At 38.5% G+C, this 24,236-nt stretch overlaps 1 protein-coding gene across 10 annotated transcripts in view; it reads right to left on the bottom strand.

Annotated features, from left to right (window-relative positions):
* Positions 1-6,522: 6,522 nt before the first annotated feature.
* CCDC192 (coiled-coil domain containing 192) overlaps positions 6,523-24,236 on the bottom strand; it is a 212,417-nt gene continuing 194,703 nt past the window's right edge. For 4 of the 10 annotated variants that reach the window (XM_025432676.3, XM_025432677.3, XM_025432679.3 and 1 more), the window contains 2 exons: positions 11,700-11,756; positions 6,523-6,850 (listed from right to left, as the gene is read on the bottom strand). In XM_025432676.3, coding sequence (XP_025288461.1) covers positions 6,564-6,850; positions 11,700-11,756 — 344 coding nt within the window. In that variant the 3' untranslated portion in view covers positions 6,523-6,563. Of the gene's footprint in view, positions 6,851-11,699; positions 11,757-22,003; positions 22,143-24,236 lie in introns of those variants that run through there. The other 6 variants (XM_025432682.3, XM_025432681.3, XM_025432680.3 and 3 more) reach the window with 4 other exon arrangements.

The following is a 24,236-nucleotide window of genomic DNA, read 5'->3' as shown; positions in this document are numbered from 1 at the left end:
ATGCTTTTTCTTCCTTTCTTCAGTGGGTTCAGGCTTTGGAAACAAAACTCTAGAAAGGAAGTATCTTATAGTTAGCTTCTCCTTATCTTCTGCTTCTTTTCCACTGGGTCCTAGGCAAAATTATACAGAGCAAACTACCTTTCTATTGTGGGAATAAAATACATTAATATATGGAGAAAAATTTATTAATGATCTAAAAAAGCATTCTGCTATAGGATGATAGAAGACATGAAAGCCTATTTTTTTTAGCCATAGTCTAGTGTGATTTGAGGAGCCCTGGATTACATATATATTTTTTTAGGATGCTAAGTTGAGAATGAATCTGTAGAAGTGTTAGTTCCCTGACAAGGAGTACTTGTGTTAGTTCCCTGACAAGGAGTACTACAATTGGAGTAAGAATGTCAGATGCAAGCCTAGTTCTGAAACTTACTAGCTATATGACTGAGTAGTGACTTCATTTCTATTGTAAAGACTCAGCTATTTAGGCTTGCTGGCCATAGGTCTCTGTCACAATTACACAACTGCCATCATAGGAAAAATAGAGCCCAGAAACACCTAAATGAATGAACATGATTACTTTCCAGTAAAACTTAATTTATGTATAGCACAATTTGAATATCATTTAATTTTTGTTCCATAAATGTTATTTTGATTTTTATTATTGTTCAATCATTGAAAAATATAAAAACTATTCTGGGCTCACTGGCCATGCTACAAAAAGTGGCAAACTATATTTGGCCTGTAGCTATAGTTTGTTAACTCCTGTTGTGGACTCTAAGATTATAGTTCTAAAGTCTATCTAGAGCTCAGTTTCCCCACGTGTAAATGAGAAACCTGTAACTCACAGGTCATCAGGTTAAATAGAGGTGTAATTTTTTACTTTTCTTGATAAATTTAAGATGTTATCACTAATTATGCTCCGTGTGCTGAGGAGACCTAACACCTGCATTTTTGTGTAGGTAGAAGACAAAGCAGATAGAGCTACAATTGATCATCTTTGCAGATGTCAGTTAACTGATTGTCTTTGTTTCTCCACCTGTGTAGTGTATAATCCATGCCACTGACTTAAAAGGACAGTTTTTTAGTCTTAAAAAGTAGATGGTCTATGTGTGGGATTCCTTCCTTTAGAATATGACAGTTCTGGTAGTCATCATTTACCTGCTTACTTGTGTTGGTGATGTGGACAAGATGACTTTTACTATCAGAATTCTCTATTTCTACACAGCACACACATCAAAACAAAAAGATTCAGAAATTATCTTGACCTGATGAGGATTCTTGCTTAGTTACCTTCTTTACATCTTTGTTGTGTTGTCTCTGTTATGCATTTGAGAATATGCATTAACATTGAATGTAGGCTGTAATATACTAATTTTGAAAATATCTCTTAGATTCTAAATATCTAATATTTAGATAAATCTAAAAGTTCAAGATGTTGGAATTTTTTGGTGACAACCACGATGCACCAAATTCACCTGGAGGTACATACTGTGAGTATTTCCAGTAGGAATTCCAAACCCATTTACTTATAAGGCCAGGCAGGTAAAGTAAATGTCTTAAGCAACCTTAAGATATAAGACAACTGGAAATGGTGAGGTATACTGGGGAACTGTAGAGTGCGGCCACATCCTCTTAAAAGCATTTACTTAAAAATCAATTTAAAAAGCAAAAAAACATACTGAGCAAACAAAACCCAAAACACTATCCTGGCTAAACACAGTGAGATGGCCAGTGGAAGCTGGACAGCTTTTTGTCTCTTCTTGTGGAATAAGCTTGAGAAAGAAGGTGCCTGTGGAAAATTGTTTTTCCTATAAATGGAATGAAGGCTGACCTGAGAAAGAGGTATAGATGGTGAATGTCTTTGTTTCTTTAACTACACAGAGATGGTGAGTGTTGCAAAAGTTATACAGTCCTGGGGGCCACAGGTCTTGGTTCTGACATTGCCTACTTGTAAACTTGGGATTAGAATTTAGCTAAAACCTACCTTAGGAGGAATAAATAAAATCATGTATCTGGAAATATTTTGATTAACTATAAATTACAATGTAAATATTAGCTATAATCCTATATACATAACTGATAGCTAGTAAATGCAGGTCCTAACAAGGGCTTCCACTATTTGTGGTTTCTTTTATACCAATTTGATTTGAATAGCACCTGGGTAATAAGACACATCTTTTCATTACAAGACCAGTGATTATATTACCAGCCTTCTTTTCTTTTAAGTAGAACTTACTGTTATTGTTTAGATCCCATGTAACAAAGAGCTGGTGCTGGGATAATTCTTTCTTTCCCATCCTCCTATCATCCTTTGCCTGTGCTATCATCATTCTGTGATATCAGATATTCAGTGATATCAGATAATAAACCCCTGGTGAGGCTTATTTGCAACATTTAGGAAAATGGATTCAGGAGTTATTAGATAATATGTCATGTGATTTTCCCATCCAGGAACAGAGAATTGGGTATTTTTGGATTTGAGTACTAAGAGTCTTTCTTTGTTAAACAAAAAACAAATAAATGTAAATCTTACAGATGGAAATGGTCAGACAATTCAATGTTATCTTCCCAAGGTTAGTGTTATTGGGAATGTATTGAGTATCTGACTCCAGATGTTCAATTTCTTTGAGAAGCTGGGAATAAGAACTGTTTTTGGTTTTGTTTTGTTTTGTTTTGTTTTACCATAAAAGTTCTCATTTCATTAGGTATGGGAAATCTCATGGCCAGCCCTGTCTTTTGCTGTGAACTTTGTCCTAGTGTACTAGTACTTTTATTTTAAAAAGGTTATTTCCTACTTGAACTTGATTCTCCTCTGTTAAGCAAAATAGCTCTCTTGTGTCTGGGAAATCTTAATAAAAGATGTTGTTGTAATAGCAGGGGAAAATTATCATAATGATGTACTCTTTACAATTTCCTTCATCCTTTTTTTTCTCTAATTTTTTTTTTTTCAAATTATGAGAGTCAGACTTTTTGAATCTCAGGCATTTGATTTACCAAGTCCTTGAAAAATGTTTTCTTACATCTTTTGAAGTAGTGTTGTCTCTGCAGTCCCTATATTTTACAATTGCCAAATAAATATTATTTTGACTTAGGCCTGCAACATTCATCAACACTTCTCCGTTTTTGTATTAAACCCAAAGCTCTTTACTTTAGTGTAATGTGGAAGGGAATGATTGGATTTGGGGATAAGCAGGGAGGAGTGTAGGAGAGCATTAAAACTTGATTTAATTCATTCTTTCCCTGAGATGCATTTAGGCAGAAAATACCATAGTTTCTTTGCTTTTGCTAAACTTCATGGAATCCTAGGGCACGCCGTCCACATTTCTGAGCTGGTTTGTCCAATGACTTGGGTTCCTGATAGTCTTTAACAAGCCCTTACTGTGATTTCAGCTTGCCATGAAAGTATTTGGAAACACACTGTTGTAATAATAAAACTAAATTGTTAAAGCCAACATTTATTTAAATTAGACACATTACATATTCAATTACTTTCTTCCTGAGAAAATGTAATGACTGGTGAAAGAAGAGAATTAAAACTATGCATATATTTCTGTGCATGTTTTTTAGAATATTAGAGAATGGCTTGACTTAGTTAAGTGTTTTAACTTTATGAATTTCCAGTTGTCAATCAGATATGTTACCTGAAGATTTGCTAAATTTTCATTAAGAACTAGGGTCCTCAGCATGCTAATTGTTTTGTGATATTTACACCAGATATTTTGAAGATTATTAGGATGCTTCAACAACTTAACTTGCTTGTAAGAAAATAGACTTTTTTTACAATGTGGGACCTAATGTGATTTCTAGTTCAACTGAACCAGGTGTTGAGCACAATTGAAGATGACTATTCACTTCTTTGGAGGAATGGCAGAAAGTAGAAATGAACTTTGGGGACATAAAGTAGTGTAAATATCCAGCTGAGAATGTGAATTTTCCACTTAGAAATGCCTCAGAGGCCAGCAACACCTCTTCCCACTACCCCTCCTCTTCCCCCAACTATTCCCACACCACCTCATAAAACCTGGATATTTAAAGAATGCTTGTTACTAGATTCACTGGCAGAGATTAGTCTTTTCACCTTTGGGTGGAATCTTCTCCCCACTTCTGATTTGGAGATCACCAGGACCTGGGTATAGTAACCCCAATCAGCTTCTTGTAAGGATGGTTTTTCACGGTAATGGGAGCCTTGATGCTTGCTTCTTCACTGGCTCATCTTGGATATTTAGAGGTGACAGGCTCAATTAATTATTAACAGCAGTTCCAGCTCTGCCTGTTATTTTATCTCCACTGTCAGTCTGCTTGCCTCCTGAGAGCTAGCCAGGGCATTAGCCAGGGAAAGCTGACCTAGAAGTTAACATCCCTATCTGGGCTGTGATGGGATTTTATTTTCTCTCCTTTGCTACTGTCCATCTTTCTCACTCTCCCATTCAAACCCTCACCCCATATCCCTTGGGATTAAGACAATCTCTGGTAAAATAAAGAGCTGGAAATTTGATGATCATAATAACAGATCAAAATTGTGGAGATGATGGTTTGTTTTGGAGATAGTCCACTCTTCAGAAACTGGGAGATTTAAAGGTTTCTCACAGAAACACACAGTGAGGGCATGCCAACCCTCAGCCATGTTGTCAGAAACAATGGGCAAAGCTATAAGGTTGGAACCTTATAGAGAGACCTAGTCAGGGCCAGAGAAATAGAAAGACTGAGGACATCATGGGGTTTGAGGAGGTGAGAAGGAGAAGGGACCAGAGAGAAGGGTTTTCTGAAATGGATTCTGTAAGGGCTAAAGCACACTCCATAGAAAAGATTCTTCTGGAACCATGGAAAAGTACCTTGAGTCACTTTCTGGGGTAGGTGTGTATTCATGATCAGGGAGTTGTAAGATGGTTTAATTTCTGGTCATGGACTGTACTGTACATACATTGCATGTGAAATTCTGAGATTATACACAAATATAGGAAGATTCTAGCTTTGTATGAAACAGAACCTAGTAGTAGAATCTGTTGTTGTTGTTGTTGCTGTTTTTAATGAACATCTAGAGTAAATATTGTAAAGCTATTATGAGCCCAAAACTCAATTAGTCAGATTTGGAATCTTTGTTAGGATCCATAATCAGATTGTGCACTAGTTTCGTTTTGTAGAAGACAATTCCCACTACTTTGCAAGGAGCAATTCTCCTTTTGGGAGTAGTCTTTTAATCTGGGAATAAAAGTGTGACAGCTCTGCTTGAATTCAGCCCTAAACCAGTGTGGTCTTAAATTGTAGGTCCTGAAACAGATTAATCAGGATTGCCATATGTGGTTGTTAATGTGCATGTGCCTGGGGCCTAAACCAAAAAGCAGGAATATGAATTCTTACTGATTACTTTTGCTCAGTAACTTTGAGAACCTTTATGAAGCAGTGTTAATCAGGTTTACTCTATGTTCATGCACATTATCTCTTCCATTTCTTGTCTCCCTTATATTTGAAGAGATTCATGTGTATGAATTCTTGCATGATACAAGTGGCAACTCTCATGTTTGCTGTCATCTATTGTGGTCTCTGGTAGACAGAAGAGTTTCAATATTTGATGAACTGGTCTAATTAGATCAAGAAGTAGTGATGCAGTCAGATTCACAGAAGAGCTAGAGGTGTTTGCCTGAGTCATTCTGTACCAAGACAGTAAGAATTAAGTACCAGAGTCTTCCCCAAAGTTAGTGCCTACCTGCTCCCTTCGTGTGGGAAATAGTTTGCTTGAAGGAAATATGTGAAAGCGGAATAGGATTGGATTACTTCTAGCCCATTAATTATAGGGTAGCTTTCCTTCACCCATCCCCTATTTTTCCTGACACAATTTTTTGCTGTCCACACCTCCGTGATATAGTAATAAAAGAAGAGTATATTTTGCTTCGGTTTTAGTTTTGATACAATAGGAAAAATCAGTGTTATCTGTTTTCCCAAGGAGACATTGTCCCAGGACACTTTTCCCAAAGGACCACGGTGCTGACTCATCCATTTTTTATTTATTTTTATTGCCTTAATTTTACTTCATTTCTACCCTTGCTAGTAAGATACATGCCATAAAGAAATATATTCTAGAGGACATGAAAAAGCAGACCTCATGGCTGTTTACTCTGCTGGCAATGAGTCCAGTCTTCAGTACCCTAACCTTCCCCCTTTGAAGCTTGCCTTCCATGATAGTATTCTGTTTGCAGATGAGCTGCTCATGGACACAGGTGTGGTGCCACCTTGCAAAGTGACAAACCTCTGGTGAGAAAACAATACTCTGTTCTTTGACTATCCTTCTAGTTGTGTGTTTTTCTCTCTCCCATGGTTACCTGGGATGTCTAAAGACATAGTATTCCACAAATGTGTGGGTTACCTGACTACTGATGTGTCTGAAGGGGAAATATGCGGGAATTGCTTCTGAAGATTCCTCTTTATTTCCTTACAATACGAACATTATAGGATATATTCAAACCCATCATTTTGAACTTGAATTTGCTGAAGGAGAGACTAGCTGGGTTCTGGACTTTACACCGGTGACACTTAATAAGCGTTTATTATTTTCCTAGTAGGATTCCTTACATATCCTCATCAGAGACCACAGGGGTGATACTATCATTAAAGAAAATTGGGGCTTCTTGTAAACATTCTGGAGAGTCCTCAGCCTCTTGGAAGGGATGGGATCCCTGCTCAGCTTCCAGCTGCTGAATCTTCCTTTCCTTTTCCTCTAAAACTTCTTCCAGCTGGGTAATCTTCTCAGTCTGAAGGGAAACCTGCATTGACAACTCTATAATCAGGTTAAGTTTTCGATCACTTTCTTCCACAGGCGGGAGACTGCCATAGGACTCTTCCCGAGAGTTGTCTTCTAAAGCAAACAAGAAAAAGAAAATCTGAGCAGTTTTAATAGTATTTCCCAGAACTCAAAGAGAGGGAAGATGAAAAAGCCTTATTTCTCATGTTCTTAAAAGGGAACACAGATGTTGCGTCATCTGGTCAGATATACTGAGAATGGAATCTGGATCCAGTGAGGGAAAGGTTTCTGGGTGCTCATGAAAAAAGAACTTGGAAATCTCCAGAGGGAGGAGAATCAGTCTTTGCCAACTCTTTTTTGTACGCATTTACTTGTTAATTAACCATGGGAATGAGCACTCCTTGAAAATCCAATCTATAAACAATAGTCATCCCAAGTTTCATGGTATCCTTTCCCCTAAGAATCTTTCACAAGAGCAACAATTGTGTACAAATAAATATACTTTAAATTGAATTTAAACTCAAATAGGAAAAAAAGTTGTCATTGCCCCCTCTGGGGAAAATGATGAGAAAAGACTAGTTTCTTAACCTAAGTCAGCTTTAGAATTGGCAGGGGTATAATTTGAGGTGATTCAGGAAAACTATTAGCATAGTATCCTCCATAGAGATTGTTTTTCTTAAGTCTGAAGCTTTTTCAGTATTTCTTAATAAAAATCACCAGTATTTCCTGTATATAAAAGCTTATCCTTTATAATTTCTGATGAAAGCCTGAGTAAGGAGGGAAAGGTAAGCTCCAATAAAGATATCAAATAATGGTGTCTGGTAGCAGAAAATCCTTGAAAAAAAAATCCCACTAGATCATTAAAAAATTTAGCTACAGAAAGCAAACCTCATCCTACCACACTTTAGCAGAATCACCCTCCTTTATCGCTCTCATGCCGAAATTTCCACCATCAGAATCATTTGTCTGAGATTATATAAAGGGCAGACATCAGCTGTAGGTAAGGGATATCAGTTGCTTAGGTAGGAATACTTGAGCTAATAGCCTACAAATTGATAGTACTAACAGTTGATTCCTATAATTAAAGGTCCAGCATTTACTCAGTCCTCAGTGAAGACAAACCCTACAGCTGCATCCAAGGGAAACATAACTGCCAACCCAGGAGACAAATGCCTACTACTATTATGTACCTGTGCACCTGCTAAAGACAGGGCAGCTTCACTGTGATAGTCCATTCAGGCAGGGAATGGCCCACTTCTCAGCAGATAAAACTGATTCACAGTGTTTTTCTAATTTTCCCCAAGGGATCATGGGATGAAAGCCTGAGCACTGAATTGCACAGTGGGCAGGATGCTTTTGGCCTACCAAAAGTGACGAGAGGAAAGATCAGGATGTTCTCTGCTCTTAGCAATTGTTATTAGCAGTATAATACATTTCAAGAATCTGTGGGGAAGTTTTTTCTGAATATTTGAAATTTTAACAGTAGTATTGAAGGAGATGATAGTTTACATACCTTTAAAAGCAATGAAAAAAAAAAAAAAACCAAAATAGCATGTAGTTTGTTGCCTCTGCAATGCACCTGTGCTTTCAGTCCCAGGAACGTCAGTCCATTTGTCAAGAGGCTTTCATCATCTGCCATCTGATATGCCAGGGCCTCACCTTTTATCTGACCAGAGCTGTGCTGTCTTATATGGTAACCACTAGCCACATGTAGCACTAAGCAATTAAATGTGGCTAGTCTGAAATCAGATGTACCGTGAGTATAAAATACACATTTGATTTTGAGGGCTTAGTGTGAAAGAAATGTGAACTATTTTTTGAAAATGTAAAAACTGGTTATGTACTAAAACAATAATATTGGGACGCCTGTGTGGCTCAGCGGTTGAGCATCTGCCTTCAGCTCAGCACATGATCCCAGCGTCCTGGGATCAAGTCCTGCATCGGGCTCCACACAGGGAGTCTGCTTCTCCCTCTGCCTATGTCTCTGCCTCTGTGTTGTGTGTGTGTATTTCATGAATAAATAAAATCTTTTTTAAAAAAAAAACTGAATATTTTGGATATATTGTGTAAAGTAAAATACATTTGAGAACAATATTCACTCATTCATTTTTCCTGTTTCCAAAGTTTGGCTACTAGAAAATTTAAAATATCATATGTGTATGCATTTGTGGCTCTCACATTTCTGTTGGATGGTGCTGAGCTCGAGTCTCCTTTTGGATGAGCACTCTCTGAAGCCCAGAGGGTTAGGTTCTTCATAGATGGCTCTAGTTAACATGTACAGTTGTTATTTGAGAGGGAGGATTGTGGGTCCTCAACTGTTAGCCCACAGATCACTTTTCTGTTATTCCCAAAGGTGGAGGCATGGAAGTCTGGGCTCGGGAGAATGGGTTCTTAGCAGTTGAAGTGAGTTTCCACAGGAGAGGAAAGAAAATATGGGAAGGTGCAACAAGAGGCAGTGAGCAGATAGGAAGGAAAGGAATGAGGGGCAGTATCGGGAAGGCTGGGCGTTCCCGGTACTCAGGGATACAGAGGGGCATCGGGAGCCTCCTTCCTTGTGGTATGTACTGGTCCTCTTTCTCTTTGACCTCTTCTTCAATCTTTTCTTTCTCCAGCTTTTCCTCTTTTTTTCAGAAGTATTTCCTACCAATTTACACAATTTTTAAAAAGGCATTAGTGCCATTATAGAAGGCAAACAGGTTAAAAAGTGTTTGTTTTGTCTAGAGGTGGAATACTTTGTTCATCTAATTCTAGTGATAAATGGGTCAAAATGCAGCAGGATGGCCTTACCTGGGCGATCACTGTTACTGATTGCTTTGCCCTCCCAGAAGAGAGTCATAGAGAGAGAAGATAGAAAAGATGCTGGGTGTCTTGGTTAGCCCAGGCTGCCATAACACAATGCCAAACCACTGTCTTGGTGGCTTAAACAAGAGATTTATTTTCTCACAGTTCTGGAAGCTGGTAGTTTGAAATCCAGGTGTCAGCGGAGTTGGGTTCTGGTAAGAACTCCTCCTGGTTTGCAGAGAGCCATCTTCCCACTGTGTCCTCACATGGTCCAGAGAGACACCACAAGCTCTCTGATGTTTTCTTATAAGGGCACTCATCTCATGTCCCCAGTCTTATGAACTCAGTGAAACTTAATTACTCCCAAAGGCACCATCTCCAAATGCTATCACATTGGGGTTAGGGCTTCAATAGAGGAATTTTATTGAGAACACAATTCAGACTATAGCACAGGGAAAAGACAATTGGAAAAGGAGAGATAGCACAAGGGCTTTGATTCTCATTGCATTGTTTTCGTGTATTAAATGAAAATGTTGATAAGGAGATAAGCTAAAGTGCATCCATATACCAGCTTTTTTAGATTCCGTGGATAAGTGATATCATATAATATTTGTCTTTGTCTGACATATTTTACCAAGCAGAATGTACTCAAAAGCTGAGCTGATAGAAAAAGAGTAGAGTGGTGTTTACTAAGATGGGAGATGGGGAGGGGAGGAATTGGAGAGGTATTGGTAGAAGCATACAAATTTCTAGTTATAAACTTAAATTCTGAGTGTCTAATGTTTAGCGTAATAATTGTAATTAATAATACTGTATTGCATACTTGAAAGTTGCTGGGAGATTAGGTCTTAAGTGTTCATTCCACAAAACAGAAATGGTAATTCTGTGATGGGATGGTGTTCTTAGCTAACGGTGTGATGGCAATCATTTTGCAAAATACACGTGTAACCAGTGAACACATGGTACGCTTTAAACTTAAACAATGTTATAGGTCAATCACATCTCAATAAAACTGGGGAGGAGGAAGAAATAAAAGAAATATACCAAAAAGGAAATTTCTCTATACAGCTATATTTTATTATCTAATGACCTCTTCACACACACAATAAAAATATTTTTGTTCCGTTTCTGAACACATTGCAAGTCACAAAAGTGTTTTAAACTCTTCAGTGAAGTGGGGAACTCCAGAAGTTTCATATCCTAGTGGAAATAGCCTGAGGCCACCCCCGTGCTTTGACCAGACTCCACTACTAATCTTTACATTGATCTGCCAGTGCACTATTCTCCATGAGTCTGAACTTCCTTATCTGGAAGCCCCTGACAGCTCCACCCACCCCACATCTCAAATATTGGTGGTCTTTCCTAGATTTTCATTAGCAGCTCATATAGTCTTGCCAAGGTCACATCTGCCTGGAGCATGGAGAATGCTGTCATCTGACTAGATAATCTAGGTTCAGCCCCCTACCCAGGGATCCAGGAGATACAGAAACAAGAGAAGTTGTTCTGTAAGAGGGAGGGAGCAAACCTGATTAGCCATAATCGGGGTATGAAATCACAATTGCTACAGTTGCAGAGATTTATACAAGTACACGCCATTTTTTGTGTGTGTGATTTCCCCTCTTTCTGCATCAACTTAAAATAGGTATGAAGCAGGAATGAGAATAATGGCATAAGGTCATGGCAAAGATGACACCGGGAAAGGAGTGGTGGCAGCTGCGCATACTTAAAAGGGTTTAGAAAGAAAACAGGCAATAGGAGCATTCTGCTCGAGCTGGGGCAGACTATGCTTCCTTTTCTATGTAGCCTTCGCAGACAAAAGGCCTCGAAGAAATTGTACCAATTTTATTTGGCCATTTCCAGCTTCTCATTCTTAACATCCTTAAAACCTTCATGCCCTTCACAAAGTGCCAGGTGTGAGTTCTATCAAAAATACTGATAACGAAATAGAAAATAGCAGAGGTTATTATACCTGGAGTAGCTTAGAGACTTAGAGACTTAGCGACTTAGCTTATTATGCGGCTCTGGACCATCTGATTTCACCTGCATAGGAATTATATCTGCAACGTCCCTAACTGATACTTTTTAAAGTGTCTCTCTGATATCAGTGTCCCTCCAATTGTAATCAGTGAGCAATATGTACCTTTTCCCAAAAATATGCAGCTACATATTTTTACAGAGATACCTGGTGGGTAGAAAGCTGTGTTGGACAGTCTGGAGGAGAGCAGGATACAGCTCGGAGCTAATCAGAGAAAGGACACATGGTTTAATACGGGGTTAAAAGACCTACATCACATGAAAACGTTGCTTTGAGCATTGGTCAAGGGTGACCTAGTGAATGTCTACGAGGCTTTCTTAAGATTTTCTAAATATTTGTTTCTAAAAATGGATGTTCCCCTTTCTATCTCTTCAGTGATGCCACCACCCAAAACTGTTCAGTGAACACAGAAAAGCTAAGAATCACTGATCTCATTTCTGTTTCACATGCTTCTCTTGATAGGAAGCACACTTCTCCCCAGTCAGGTCTGCACGGTCATTTTAAAAGTTAATTCATCAGTAATTAGTCACTGGGACTCTGCACATAGAGAGCGAGTCAGATGCGCTGTTGGCTCCCACGTTCACAGTTCCACACTTGGGTAGGGGAGAGGCAGCATCAAGTGAGGCCTCAAGGGGACAATCAGGATTTCTTTTAAACAAACATCTCCAATGGGTACTACCTCATGAACGTTTACTTTTCTCTCTGCTTTTCAAGCTAATGACCAAGGCTGCCAAGTGTTTACTCAATAAGAAAGACTCTTCCCGGTGAGGTGATTAAATACCTTATTTCATCAGAGCCACCCAGGATTACTGTTTGGCCTAAAAGACTATGTCAGCTTCCTCCTCTGTACAAATGCCCATCACTCTGACTCACCTTCATGTGGTTTTGGAAGCTGTGTATATTTCTCAATAACCACAAGGGAGTCCAGTTTCATCTATTGCCATACTTGGGCTTGAAAATTGGCTCATGCTTGTAAATATCTCTTTCTCACTACTTGAATAATAAATAAAACTTCAACAATAGTTGTTCCTAGTTTTCTGTCCTTCTCTAGACTTTCATAGTTACCATCAGAGAATGGTACTTCTATGAAATAAATAATTCACTTATTTTTGGAGTTCTTATAGACCAAGTGTTTTACATCTTAAAAGTCAGATTAGTCTTACTATTTGGAGTTTTCTCCCTCCAGTGTTTATATTCATAAAGTGACCAGTGTCTATAGTGACAAATAGCCAACTTCAAAGAGTTTTCAATTTCTCACCATCAAGGCTGTGAACACTTAGAATACATTTGAAGTTGACATGGTTTGTTGATTTGGAAATAACAGCAGCATTACAAAAGCAGATTTAATTGGGGTGCCTGGGTGGCTCAGTTGATGGGGCATCTGGCTCTTGGTTTCAGCTTTGGTCATGATCTTGGGGTCCTGGGATTGAGTCCCATGTTGGGTTCCAAGCTCAGTGGTGAGTCAGCTTGGGGATTCTCTCTCTCTCTCCCTCTCCCTCTGCCCCTCTCTACTCCCTGCTCTCTCTCCCTGTCAAATAAAGAAATGCATTTTTTTAATTGCATTGACAAATAAGTTGGGTCAATTAAAAGAACTGAAATGGGGATGCCTGGGTGGCTCAGTGGTTGGTCATCTGCCTTTGGCTCATGGTTCTGGAGTCTAGGGATTGAGTCCCACATCGGGCTCCCTGCATGGAGCCTGCTTCTGCCTATGCCTCTGCCTCTCTCTCATTGTGTTTCTCATGAATAAATAAATAAATAAATAAATAAATAAATAAATAAATAAAATCTTTAAAAAAAGAACTGAAATGTAGTTTGATATATGCTTAGAAATTTTCAATGTGTATCAGAAAACTTCCCGCATGTTAGTGATGACCACTGTTACAATAGGATTGTATGTTAGCAGAAAACTCTGAGGTGCAATGGTAGACTGGAGCAAATATATATTTTCACCTAGCAACAGCCCCATGCCTTAGATTTTAAGCATATGTCTTTTAGTAAATGCTTTGGAAAGAACAAAATACTTAGTTTAAATCTACAATTGTAGGGATGCAGTGTTGATGACATAGGAAAGTGCTCTGGAGAGCGATCAAATAGCCTATAGAGCACTTGATAAAGAAAACACTCAGGAAAAACAAGGACCAAGAGAGTGTGTGTAGGAAGCACTTGTTGCTTCAAGTTTTTGGGCCTCCTGCAGATGCTGGGCCTGTGCCAGTCCCCAGAACCAGCTTGAGGGGTCTGGCTCATGTGAATGCTTTGAGGGCTTGTTTAGTGTTTGAGGACTAGGTAGGATGAAAAGCACACATCTCCAGCTGTTAGCATTGTTCCTATGACAGTAAGACACTCTTACTGGGAGATATGTTTAGAAAGTAAACAGATGGAGAAAACTGCAGATCACTACCCTCCTTCCTTTGTTGACTCCGAGGCATAAATGCACCATGATGCCCATGTTTAGTGTTTATTGAAATGGTTAATTCTCTCTTGCCCAGCATATGCATTGTAGTTGAAGTATTGGAATAGCTTCATGTCTGGTCATACTACTTCTGCTATTTGCCCTTGCAGTTTGGTTTCAACTCTGCACAGAGAGGTCTCATTGAAATATAAGTTGGGTCTTGGCAGTCTTTTGCCTAAAATCTTCCAATGATTTTTCACCTCATGTAGACTAAAAATCCATCCGCTAACATACTATGTGATCTAGCCCCTCTTTACCTCACAGACACATCTATTCTTCCTTTCCTTGTTCCTGACAGACTAGGCATGTTTCTACCTCAGGGCCTTTACATTTGTTACTTCCTCTGCCTGGATAATTGTAGCTTTGAAGCATACATGGCTAGCTCCCTCAGTTCCTTCAGGTCTCTGCTCTCGAAAGTCACCTTCACCCAATGAAGTCTCCCCCAGCCATCCTACCTACAATTTCAGTGCAGCCCCCACTGCTGGACACCTCAGATTCCTGTTCCCTGCTTTGCTTTTTCTGACATGCTATATCTGATTATTTTATTTTTATCTTCTTGGTAGTCTCTTCCTACCCTACCAAAATGAAAGCTCCATGAATGCGGAAATCTTTGACTGTTAGGTTCACTCTTGTGTTTTCTCTACCTAAAGCAGTACCTGGCACATGTGTTAGATCATTTGTTAGGTGAATAAGTGGTTAAAAGTGCATATATGATACAAAACCCCTGTAGCAATGGCCAGTTCAAAGCTTTCCACTAGTCTGTCATTAGGATGGTTCCTAGATTTCCTCCCCAGGCACATATTTTCTTCACACAAAGCTTTTCACTACTGCATTTCCTCCCTATATAATAAACTGTCATGATTGTACAACATTACACTTAACATCTATGAATTTAAGGTTTGTTAAATAGAAAAATTTAGATTTCTTCCAGATCTGTGACTTCGATTCCATGAGCTATAAAAATGGCTCTCCACCCTGGCACCTGGAATTTTTGTCAATATGGAATCCAAGGTCTCACTGCTGAAATTCTGCTTGAGTGAATCTACGAAGGTGTCTGGGAATCTCTAGTTTAACAGAGTGCCCTAGCTGATTCTGATGATTGGCCACATTTTGACAGTTGAATTTCTGCTGACCTGTAATAGGCATGGGGAACTAAATTTTTGGCTAAATTCTAAAAGGTAGGCCAGAAATCTTCCAGGCATGCCTCTTCATGACAAGGCTGCAGTACACACAGCAGAAGAGAGTCACATGTATTATATTTTCAGTGCCTCTCCCTTGTTACCTGACATGGCTCTGCCTGTGAATGTTACCACTGACTGAATATATCCATGGTCTTCCCCTCCCTCCACAATTAGCTTAAATCCCTCCAACATCTTGCCAATTCTCACCTGGCTGAATCATATCCAGAATCCAGAGAAAATGGTGAGTGTTTGGAGGTTTGTTTTGCTTTTGCTTTTGTTTCTGTTTCTCAGTGGATAGATTGATCCATTTACTCACAAGCTGGTCTGGCAAGGAAAAGACTCTCCCTCTTAAGAGATCTCTTTTCCTGAGATACCATATCTTGAAGGAAAGCACAGTGACTCCCCAACTTCCATAAGAGTTAATCAGCTACCACTGCTGCACATGGAGCAAGCGAATTCCCTTCTGCAGATCTGACTCTAGGATTTTCTTCCTGGAGCTTGAGACAGTCAAGTGATATGCCCAAGAAGACTGATAAGAACATTATAATAGAAAGATGTGTGAATACCTTGGTACTATTTGAGAGGTGGGAGAGATTTGTTTGTGTGGAAAAGCAAGTGAGGACCTCTCAAACATGGTACCACAAAATGAATATAGGCTGGTCCCTGATGGGAGGTAGGGGAAGCAACCAGTGGCCAAAGATTGCAAGGAGGCATAGTGCAATACTGTGTCTCATCTTCTATCTACACCAGTAAGGTAAATTGTTTTACCACAGTAAGGGGAGGACAATATAGGTTAACTTAGTCCATTGTTCCCTTTCAGGGCAGGGTGCCTTCCCACCCTCTTCAGGGTCTCAGATCATATCAGATTATCAGAAGGAGTTCTTCAACAAGATCGAGAAACAACACAAACACTGTTAAAATCACAATGCAAAACGAACTAGGGGTGGTGGAAGGGGAGGAGAGTGGGGGGTGGGGGTGAATGGGTGATGGGCACTGAGGGGGGCACTTGACAGGATGAGCACTGGGTGTTATTCTGTATGTTGGCAAATTGAACACCAATAAAAAATAAATTTATTATTAAAAAAAATCACAATGCACATGAGTTATCCCTACAGGAAATCAATCTAAGGAGAAGAAAGGTTTTTTTTCAGAAACTCTTTTACCTTTTCCAGTGAGCAGAACCTAAAGTCCTCTCCTATATGTCTGGCTCCATTAAAGAGAAGAGTGGTTAAAGCACAATGACTGATACCAGGCCAGAGGCCTAAAGGTAAAAAAGGACTCTGGTAGGGGAAAAGGAAATTCAAAGGAGGAGATATGTAGGAGATGATGAGAAAAGAAGAAAAAAGAAGAGATAGTAGATGAAGGACTATTTCTGTGCTTATCTGCAGTGGACTCAGTATGGACTCAAAGTCAATTGGAGGAGTAAAATAAGGATGATTTTATATCATTTGGACTGCACATTACACTAGAATATAACAGTGAGACTCTTCTGCTTTTCTTCTTGATGCACTGGGGTTATAGGAAGCTAAGTCTATATAATGAGGAACACCAATTTAGTTGTTTGCATTAATTTTCTTTTTTTTTAAAGATTTATTTATTTATTTATTTATTTATTTATTTATTTATTTATAATAGACAGACAGAGAGAGAGAGAGAGGCAGAGACAGGAGGAGGGAGAAGCAGGCTCCATGCCGGGAGCCCGACACGGGACTCGATCCCGGGACTACAGGATCACACCCTGGGCCAAAGGCAAGCGCTAAACCATTGAGCCACCCAGGGATCCCCATTGCATTAATTTTCAAGCAGTTATTGTTTATAGTTTCTGGTGTTGCATGGATTTGAGAAATTATATGATGCTGTGGCAAGAATAGTATTGTCAGTGTTATTCTTTGACAGTGGCAATGAAAATTAGTGTTTGTTTTTTTATAGAAAAAGATAGGATAAGTAGTTCTTCATTTTTTTGTGGATCAGAGTTTTGCTTGTATGAACTATGCAGAAGAATGGGTTTTGTGAAGATGTGCAAGTCATTTTGATTTAGTTGACTTGACAGTGCTATTAAATGTCCCTGACAATAGGACACTTGGATGCAGTCATTTTTGTGTGTAAAATTTTGAGTGACAGGGCACCTATACCTCACAACATATTGGCTTGTTCTCTTCCATAAGTCTTATCCTGTTCCTCATTTTCTTCCTTTTGGTTAGCCGTTGGATGACAGTGATAGCATTACTGAATTTTCCCAGCCTCCTAGATTCAGTGCTAGTTATAGACTCAGCACTTCTTGGATGAAGATAAGAAATCTATGCATAAGATGTAATAAATTGCAAAACATACTATAGAGAAGAAGATTCTTTTCCTGACCAAACTTTAGTTAGGCTCCTCTGAACTCATCCTTAAACCTTGTCTTCAAGAGCCCAGTTGCAGAGAGAAGTCCGCTAAATCACTTTATTGAGAATCCCCACCCATGGTATCTGATCATCCTCCATATCTGATCAAATTCCTCATCTTCCACCACACCCCAGGTGACATCTGGTCACCTTGGCCTGCCTCCCCTTTTACTCATCTCCCAGCAACAAACCCCTACCCCACCCACTACTATAAATCCCCACTTTTCCTTGTCATATGTAGAGTAGAGCCACCCTCTCTTTTCTACTGTGTTAGTTTGGACACTAACTGCAATCAATAACCCTCAATAAAGTCTTCCTCACTGTTTTCCCAAGTGTTACAATAATTGTTGTTGTTATTGTTTTTCTCCTTAGAAAAGAGCAGCTGAAGAGTCACACAGAATTTATTTGGATTATTGATGTATTTCACCGTGGAATCCTAAAAATGATAAAATTAACTATTGCTAGTACTGGCTAGGTTCAATTTTCACATCATGCAGAACATTTCTCCAAATAGTAAACACTCCTTCTTTTGAGAATGACATTGCTGAGATTAATTACTGAGATCTTTTGTTTAGGTAAAACATTAAGCACAGGATGCTCTTCTGGATCCATCCATAATTCTCAACAAAGTTGTCAGAGTAATTCAGAAATAGGGAGGTATGATAGGCAGAATAATGTCCCTCCCCAAAGATGTCCACAAAGTTATTCAGAATGATGGACCCCCAAAGTTTTTCCCCAGACCTGTGAATATGTTATCTTATGTGACAAAAGAGACTTTGCAGATGTGATTAAATCAAGGATTTTGAGATAGGGAAGATGATCCTAGATTATCTGGGAAGATGATTCTAGATTATCTGGGAAGATCTCATGGAATCAATAAGGTTCCTTAGAGAAAGGAGGTGGGAAGTCAGAGACAAAGAGAAATTTCTAAAAATGTTACATTGCTGCCTTTGAAGATGGAGAAAGGAACCCCAAGCCAAGGAATGCATGTGGTTTATAGAAGCTGAAAAGGGCAAAGAAACAGTTTCTACCCTAGAGCTGCCACAAGGAACACAGTCTGTTGATGCCTAGATTTTAACCCAGTGACACCTGTTTTAGACTTCTGGTCTCCAGAACTTGACAATAAATTTGAGTTGCTTTAGGACACTAAATTTGTGGTAATTTGTTACAGCAGTGAATAGGAAGCAAATATAGAAGGGAAAACCAACGAACATCTGAGTCATAAGAAAAATCTATCCATGATAGGATTCCCAGAAAGCTCATTTAGGTGCAAAGTCACCAGTGAACTTAGATTTCAGCTAAGGGCAACTGAAGGTTTCCAAACATCCAAAGAGTTCTGGATTCCAGACCCTCCTGAATCCTCTGGAATCTCACACCTTTGTTATTTTCTGTTCTTATACATGTTAATCTTTCCACTGACTCCAACCATTAGCATTTAAATATATTCATTTGGTATCATCTTAAAAAGGAAATAAAAACTTTTCATTGCTTAGTGCCCCGTTAGCTCTTGCTCTATCACTGTTGCCTCCTTTACTGTCAGATCTCTTGGAAGAGGTGTCTGTACTCGAGTCTCTTTCTGCATGCGCTTCTCTTTGTTAACCCAGTGCACTCTAGCTTTTGTTTTCCATTACATTATTCAACTTTGCCTTGCTGAGCTTACTGATGTCACTCAGTCCATTGGACTTAATGTTCATCCTGAAGGGCCTCTGAACATTTGCGGTTGTTGACAGCCTCCTGTAAGACACTCTGACTTCTGCAATATGACACTATTTTCCTCCAAACTTTCTGATTACTCCTTTGGTCTCATTTTGTGAGCTCCTCCTCAGAGTAATTACTGCACAGAGATACTTAATTCAGGATTTTAAGCTTTCTTCTCTTTCTTTACAGGTCTTTTTCTGTGGCCTTGGTTGCAATCTATTTGTGTGAACGATGCCCCAGTTTACAACTCTAGGTGAGACCTGAGCTCTGGACCTGGGACCCCCCTCCTTTGAGAATCCTCATGAACATTTCAGATACAGTATGTCCCAAACTGAACTCATTATCTAACCTCTAAAATTGATTTCCTTTCAGTATTCCCTGAATAAAGTGCTGTCACTGTGCATCTCCTTGCTAGCAGCAGAAAGCTGAGCATTACTTTAGATTTCTCCTTTATGCTTATGCTCTCTATCTATCTAGTCACTAAGTGCTGTTGATTCAAAGATCTAAATAACTCTTAACTTTGTCTAATTGTCTCCATTAGATCAGGCAATGTATTCCTGTAACATCTTTCAACTTGTAATTTTAATTCAAAAATTATGTTCTTAATTTCCATGGACTACCTCTTTATCAAGGACTTTCCCAAGCTTCATTATTTCTTCCTCAGCTTTAATCACTTTATGGAAATATAATAGATGGCCATAAGGAACTAACAGTGGGTGAGGCCTACAGGCCTACTATTCAGGTAATACAAATGGGCTTTATAATGACACATCTGAGCATTTGGATATTTATTGTTGGAATCTTCAAGGTTTGGTTTGGAAAACACCAAGAGAAATGTGTGTTTTAGAGAAGAAGCCCTGAAGTTACTATAAGTCCATGAGACATAGAGAGCTGAAGTGGGTAGGAAATATCAAAGTGTACCCCTGACAGAAATAACTCACAGAAACAAGGCCTGCTTATCGGTGTCACCTCCTGTGCAAGTCTAATTTTGTTTTTATTAACTTTCTTTCACTTTTATGCAACTTCCTGTTAGTTTACATTTTCACATTTCATAAGAAGACAACAATAAGAAATGGACTCAGGGAAGGGTGAGTGCCAGGGAGGTCTTCTCTAAGTTAAATTGGCAGTGTAAAAGAGCCCTGTTCTTGACAACAGCCTATGAAACACGGTTCTTTCAATTCCTCCTCCCAGTGGAATGCCATTCTAATTTTATCAGCTTTATTTTTTTATTTTTGAAATTACCTTGAAATTACAAAAGATAATTCAGAAGTGTTAGGGGATTCAAACAAGCTTTTCTTTCTTTAGGAAATCTTCTGATATTTGGTATAAATGTTAACTTTCATAGATGTTTTCCCCATTAATTAACCTCCTTTATCACAAATTTCTATACCTTCAAAACATTATCAAAGCTAATGGCAAAGGAGTTATTTTCAGGGTGGGCCTAAACTGAAGGCTATAGAGAAGCAAAAATAAATGTCTAGAAGGCTATTGAACTTCTTAGCAATATGCTTCTATTCTGATACTAGAAAGTTTTGTGGTATATTTTGGATGTCTTGTATTTTAGTATTTGAAAAATAATATTTACAATTTTTAGAGAAGTCAAAGAACTCCCATACCTATAATTTCACTTTTTCCTTTCTATGCAACTTGCCTCCATACTTGTAAGGCAGGAGAAAAAGAGAGAAAATAGGGAAGTGGGAAAAGAAATAAACATTTCCATAATACCTACTGTGTTATTTTACTTAGAACTTGCTCTGCAAGCACACAAAGCAGAGTAAATGCTTACATCTTGTTTCCATTATTATGACCAATAATACTACAACAATTCTTGTATAGGTGCAAGTCTGAAATATGTAGGCCACTTTTCAACCTCATCAACCTACCCATCCCTACCATCAGGTACCCAATGCAAGTCCAAGGTAAGCCCTGTCACATTGACATCTTCTCCTGATCTGGAGTAACAACTTATCCATTGAGAGTCATATTCTGCATGTTTCTCAATCGTTTATGGAATATTCCTGGCTTTTAAGCAAGAAGGCAATAGGCTCTGTGTCTCATTCTTTCTTCTTTCCACCTATTATTAATTTCTGATCTAAAAAAATGCTAAGATAGTAGGAATCTTAGGAATTGGCAGCTGGATTACCATTAAGACTTGTGGGCATTTATTCTGGCTACTTTCCAAGATGACCCTCCCAGTGTCTTCTGGTTCTAACCACCTGGATAAACAAAAGTTCAGGGACACATTAATTTTTAGCCGGGTAAGTTCTCATTTTGTTTCTGGCTTCAGGTACATCATTTAATTATTATTTAAATGATTTAAATTTAATTTGTATTGTGAATTAATTGGTTTCCTCTTTTCTTCAAACCACTTAAATGCCCAGTCAGCCACATGTTCACAAAAGTAAATAACTGATACAACTACTCCTTACCCATACAGCCATTTTTTTTTTACTTTCAGTACAGTATTCAACATATTACATGAGATATTCCATACTTTATTATAAAGCAGTCCTTGTGTTAGATGATGTTTCCCAGTTGTAGGCTACTGTAAGTATTCTGAGCACATTTACACTTGACTAGGCTAAACTATGATGGGTGTTCTGTAGATTGGGTATATTAAACATGTTTCTGATTAACAATGCTTTTAATTTACAATGAGTTTATCAGAACATAAACTCATAAGTCAAAGAAGATCTGTACATTAGGTAAGGCAATTTCAACTCCAAATAACAGAACATGTGGCTGTTGCCAACTTAGACAATGGAGAGTTTATTATTACACGTAAGGTGAAGGGAATTTCAGGGATAGCTCCTATTGTGGCTCAAGGAAGCAAGGTTGGCTTCTCTTGTTTCTCCCTCCTATTTGCACAGAATGTTGCCTAAAAGTTGAAAGAGAAAGGAATGTCTTGTTGCCCTACCTTTTTTGAAAGATATTTATTTATTTATTTATTTATTTATTTATTTATTTATTTATTTATTTTTGAGAGAGAGAGAGAGAGAGAGACCCCAAAGGGGGGGCAGAAGGAGAGGGAGAAGCAGGCTCCCCAGTGATCAGGGAGCCTGACATGGAGCTCGATCCCAGGACCCCAAGTTCATGACCTAAGCTGAAGACAGATGCTTAACTGACTGAGTCACCCGGGTGCCACTTGTCTCCCCCTTTTAAGAGTTAAGCCCTCCATAATGCTCTCAGCAGAATTTACATTATATTTTTGTCCATAGTTATATCATATTCCTAAAGAAACCCTTGAAAAGGAAACAGAATCACTATGATTGGTTAAGACTAATAAATATTAATCATCTGAGGTAGGTGGGAGAGGGTCCCTGAAACACATTACCTACCCAAATGCTGAATATAGTTGGAGTTGTGTTAAGAAAGGATGAATAAATGTCTTTTATGTAGGTAACAAATATCATCTGCTACAGTGAACAAAATTTTTTATTAAAAATGCCAAAGGGGGTGCCTGACTGGCTCAGTTGGTAGAGTATGGGACACCTGATCTCAGAGTCATGAATTCAAGCACCATGTCAGGTGTAGAGCTTACAAAAAAACAAGCAAACAAACAAACAAACAAAAACAAAACCAGTAACAGTGTATTATTCAAATAGTATCTGTGCTATAAAAAAGCTGAAAACCTAACTCTAACTGGCTTACATAGTAAAGAGAAAATATCAACTCCAGAGACAGAGCTAGTTTCAGGCAAGAAATGAACTACTAGTCCCGATGATATAACTGAAGATCATTTGGTCTTTCTGCTCTTTCTTTACAATGTGAGCTTCTTCCTAAACCTAACACTATTCTTGTTGCCAGATGACTGCCACTGTCTTCTTGGGATGATCCTCCTTCTTTCTGTCTAGGGGTCTCTACATTATTTATTATAGAGAAACAGGAGGTTTTTCTTTTCCTTAATCTTCAATGAATAGCCTTCACATTCCATTGTCTTATATTAGATTACAAGCTTATCTCTGAATCAGTGGATGAGCTGGCTATGCATTTGATGTTTAATCTTATAACATGGTAATGCATTTAAAGCAATGCTATTTATAACATTAATTTTCTCAGAAGTGGAAAAAATAAGGAAGACAAAATAAATGAATGAATGAACAATGAATAAAGACCTCTCTCAATTATTATGAGTAGCCATTTTGCTAGCAAGAGTCTCAATAAATTGAATAGTTGTTGTCTGGAAGATAGCTTAAAATCAAGCAAACCATAAAAGAGATTTTTTTATAGGGAACATCCAGTAAAAGCCACATCAGCATAAAAATTCTAGAAGAATAAGAACCTGGTTATTTTAGATGCAATTGTTGGTTTTGAAAAAGATGAAGCTACTAAATAGAAACATCAGCTAATTTATAGGAAGATGGAAAACTTTGATTCAGGGAATGTGCTTAGAAAATGTAGGTAGACAATACTAACAATACAGTTAACATTTCTTCAGCAATTATGATGTGCCAGGCACTACCCTAAGAGCTTAATGGTAATTAACCCACCTAAGACCCTTACAAGTTCTATGAGGTGCTGTACTGATGCACTGACAGGCCTACTTACAGATGAAGAAACTGAAGCACAGTTCTAGAAATTTTACCACACTCACACAGCAAGTTGATTGGAAGGGCCCTCGTTTGAGCACAGATTGGTCCTTTCCATGAATCCTAATACTATAGTATTATGTTCCACAGAAAGAAAACAGTTCTTACATATCATTCTACTCACATTCCTCTTGACTATAGGAAACTAAGGTATATGTAGTATATGTACAGTTACTTCAATACTTCTCAAATGCTTGCTTTCATGATGGAATGTCTTTGGTATTGGAGAACATTTGCAATGCTTTGTCTTGCAACTGCCCACATCTTTGTTTTATAATGAAAAGGCTGATACACAGAGTGGTTGATTTGTCTACAAGATTCAATAATTATTGCATGTCAATCCATAAGCCCCAAATCTTCCCCTTGCATCTTTTGGGAGCTAC

Source organism: Canis lupus, chromosome 11, assembly GCF_003254725.2.
Source record: "Canis lupus dingo isolate Sandy chromosome 11, ASM325472v2, whole genome shotgun sequence".
Lineage (NCBI taxonomy): Eukaryota > Metazoa > Chordata > Mammalia > Carnivora > Canidae > Canis > Canis lupus.
Note: the sequence above shows the minus strand (reverse complement) of the source record. Positions and strands in the feature narration are given on the sequence as shown.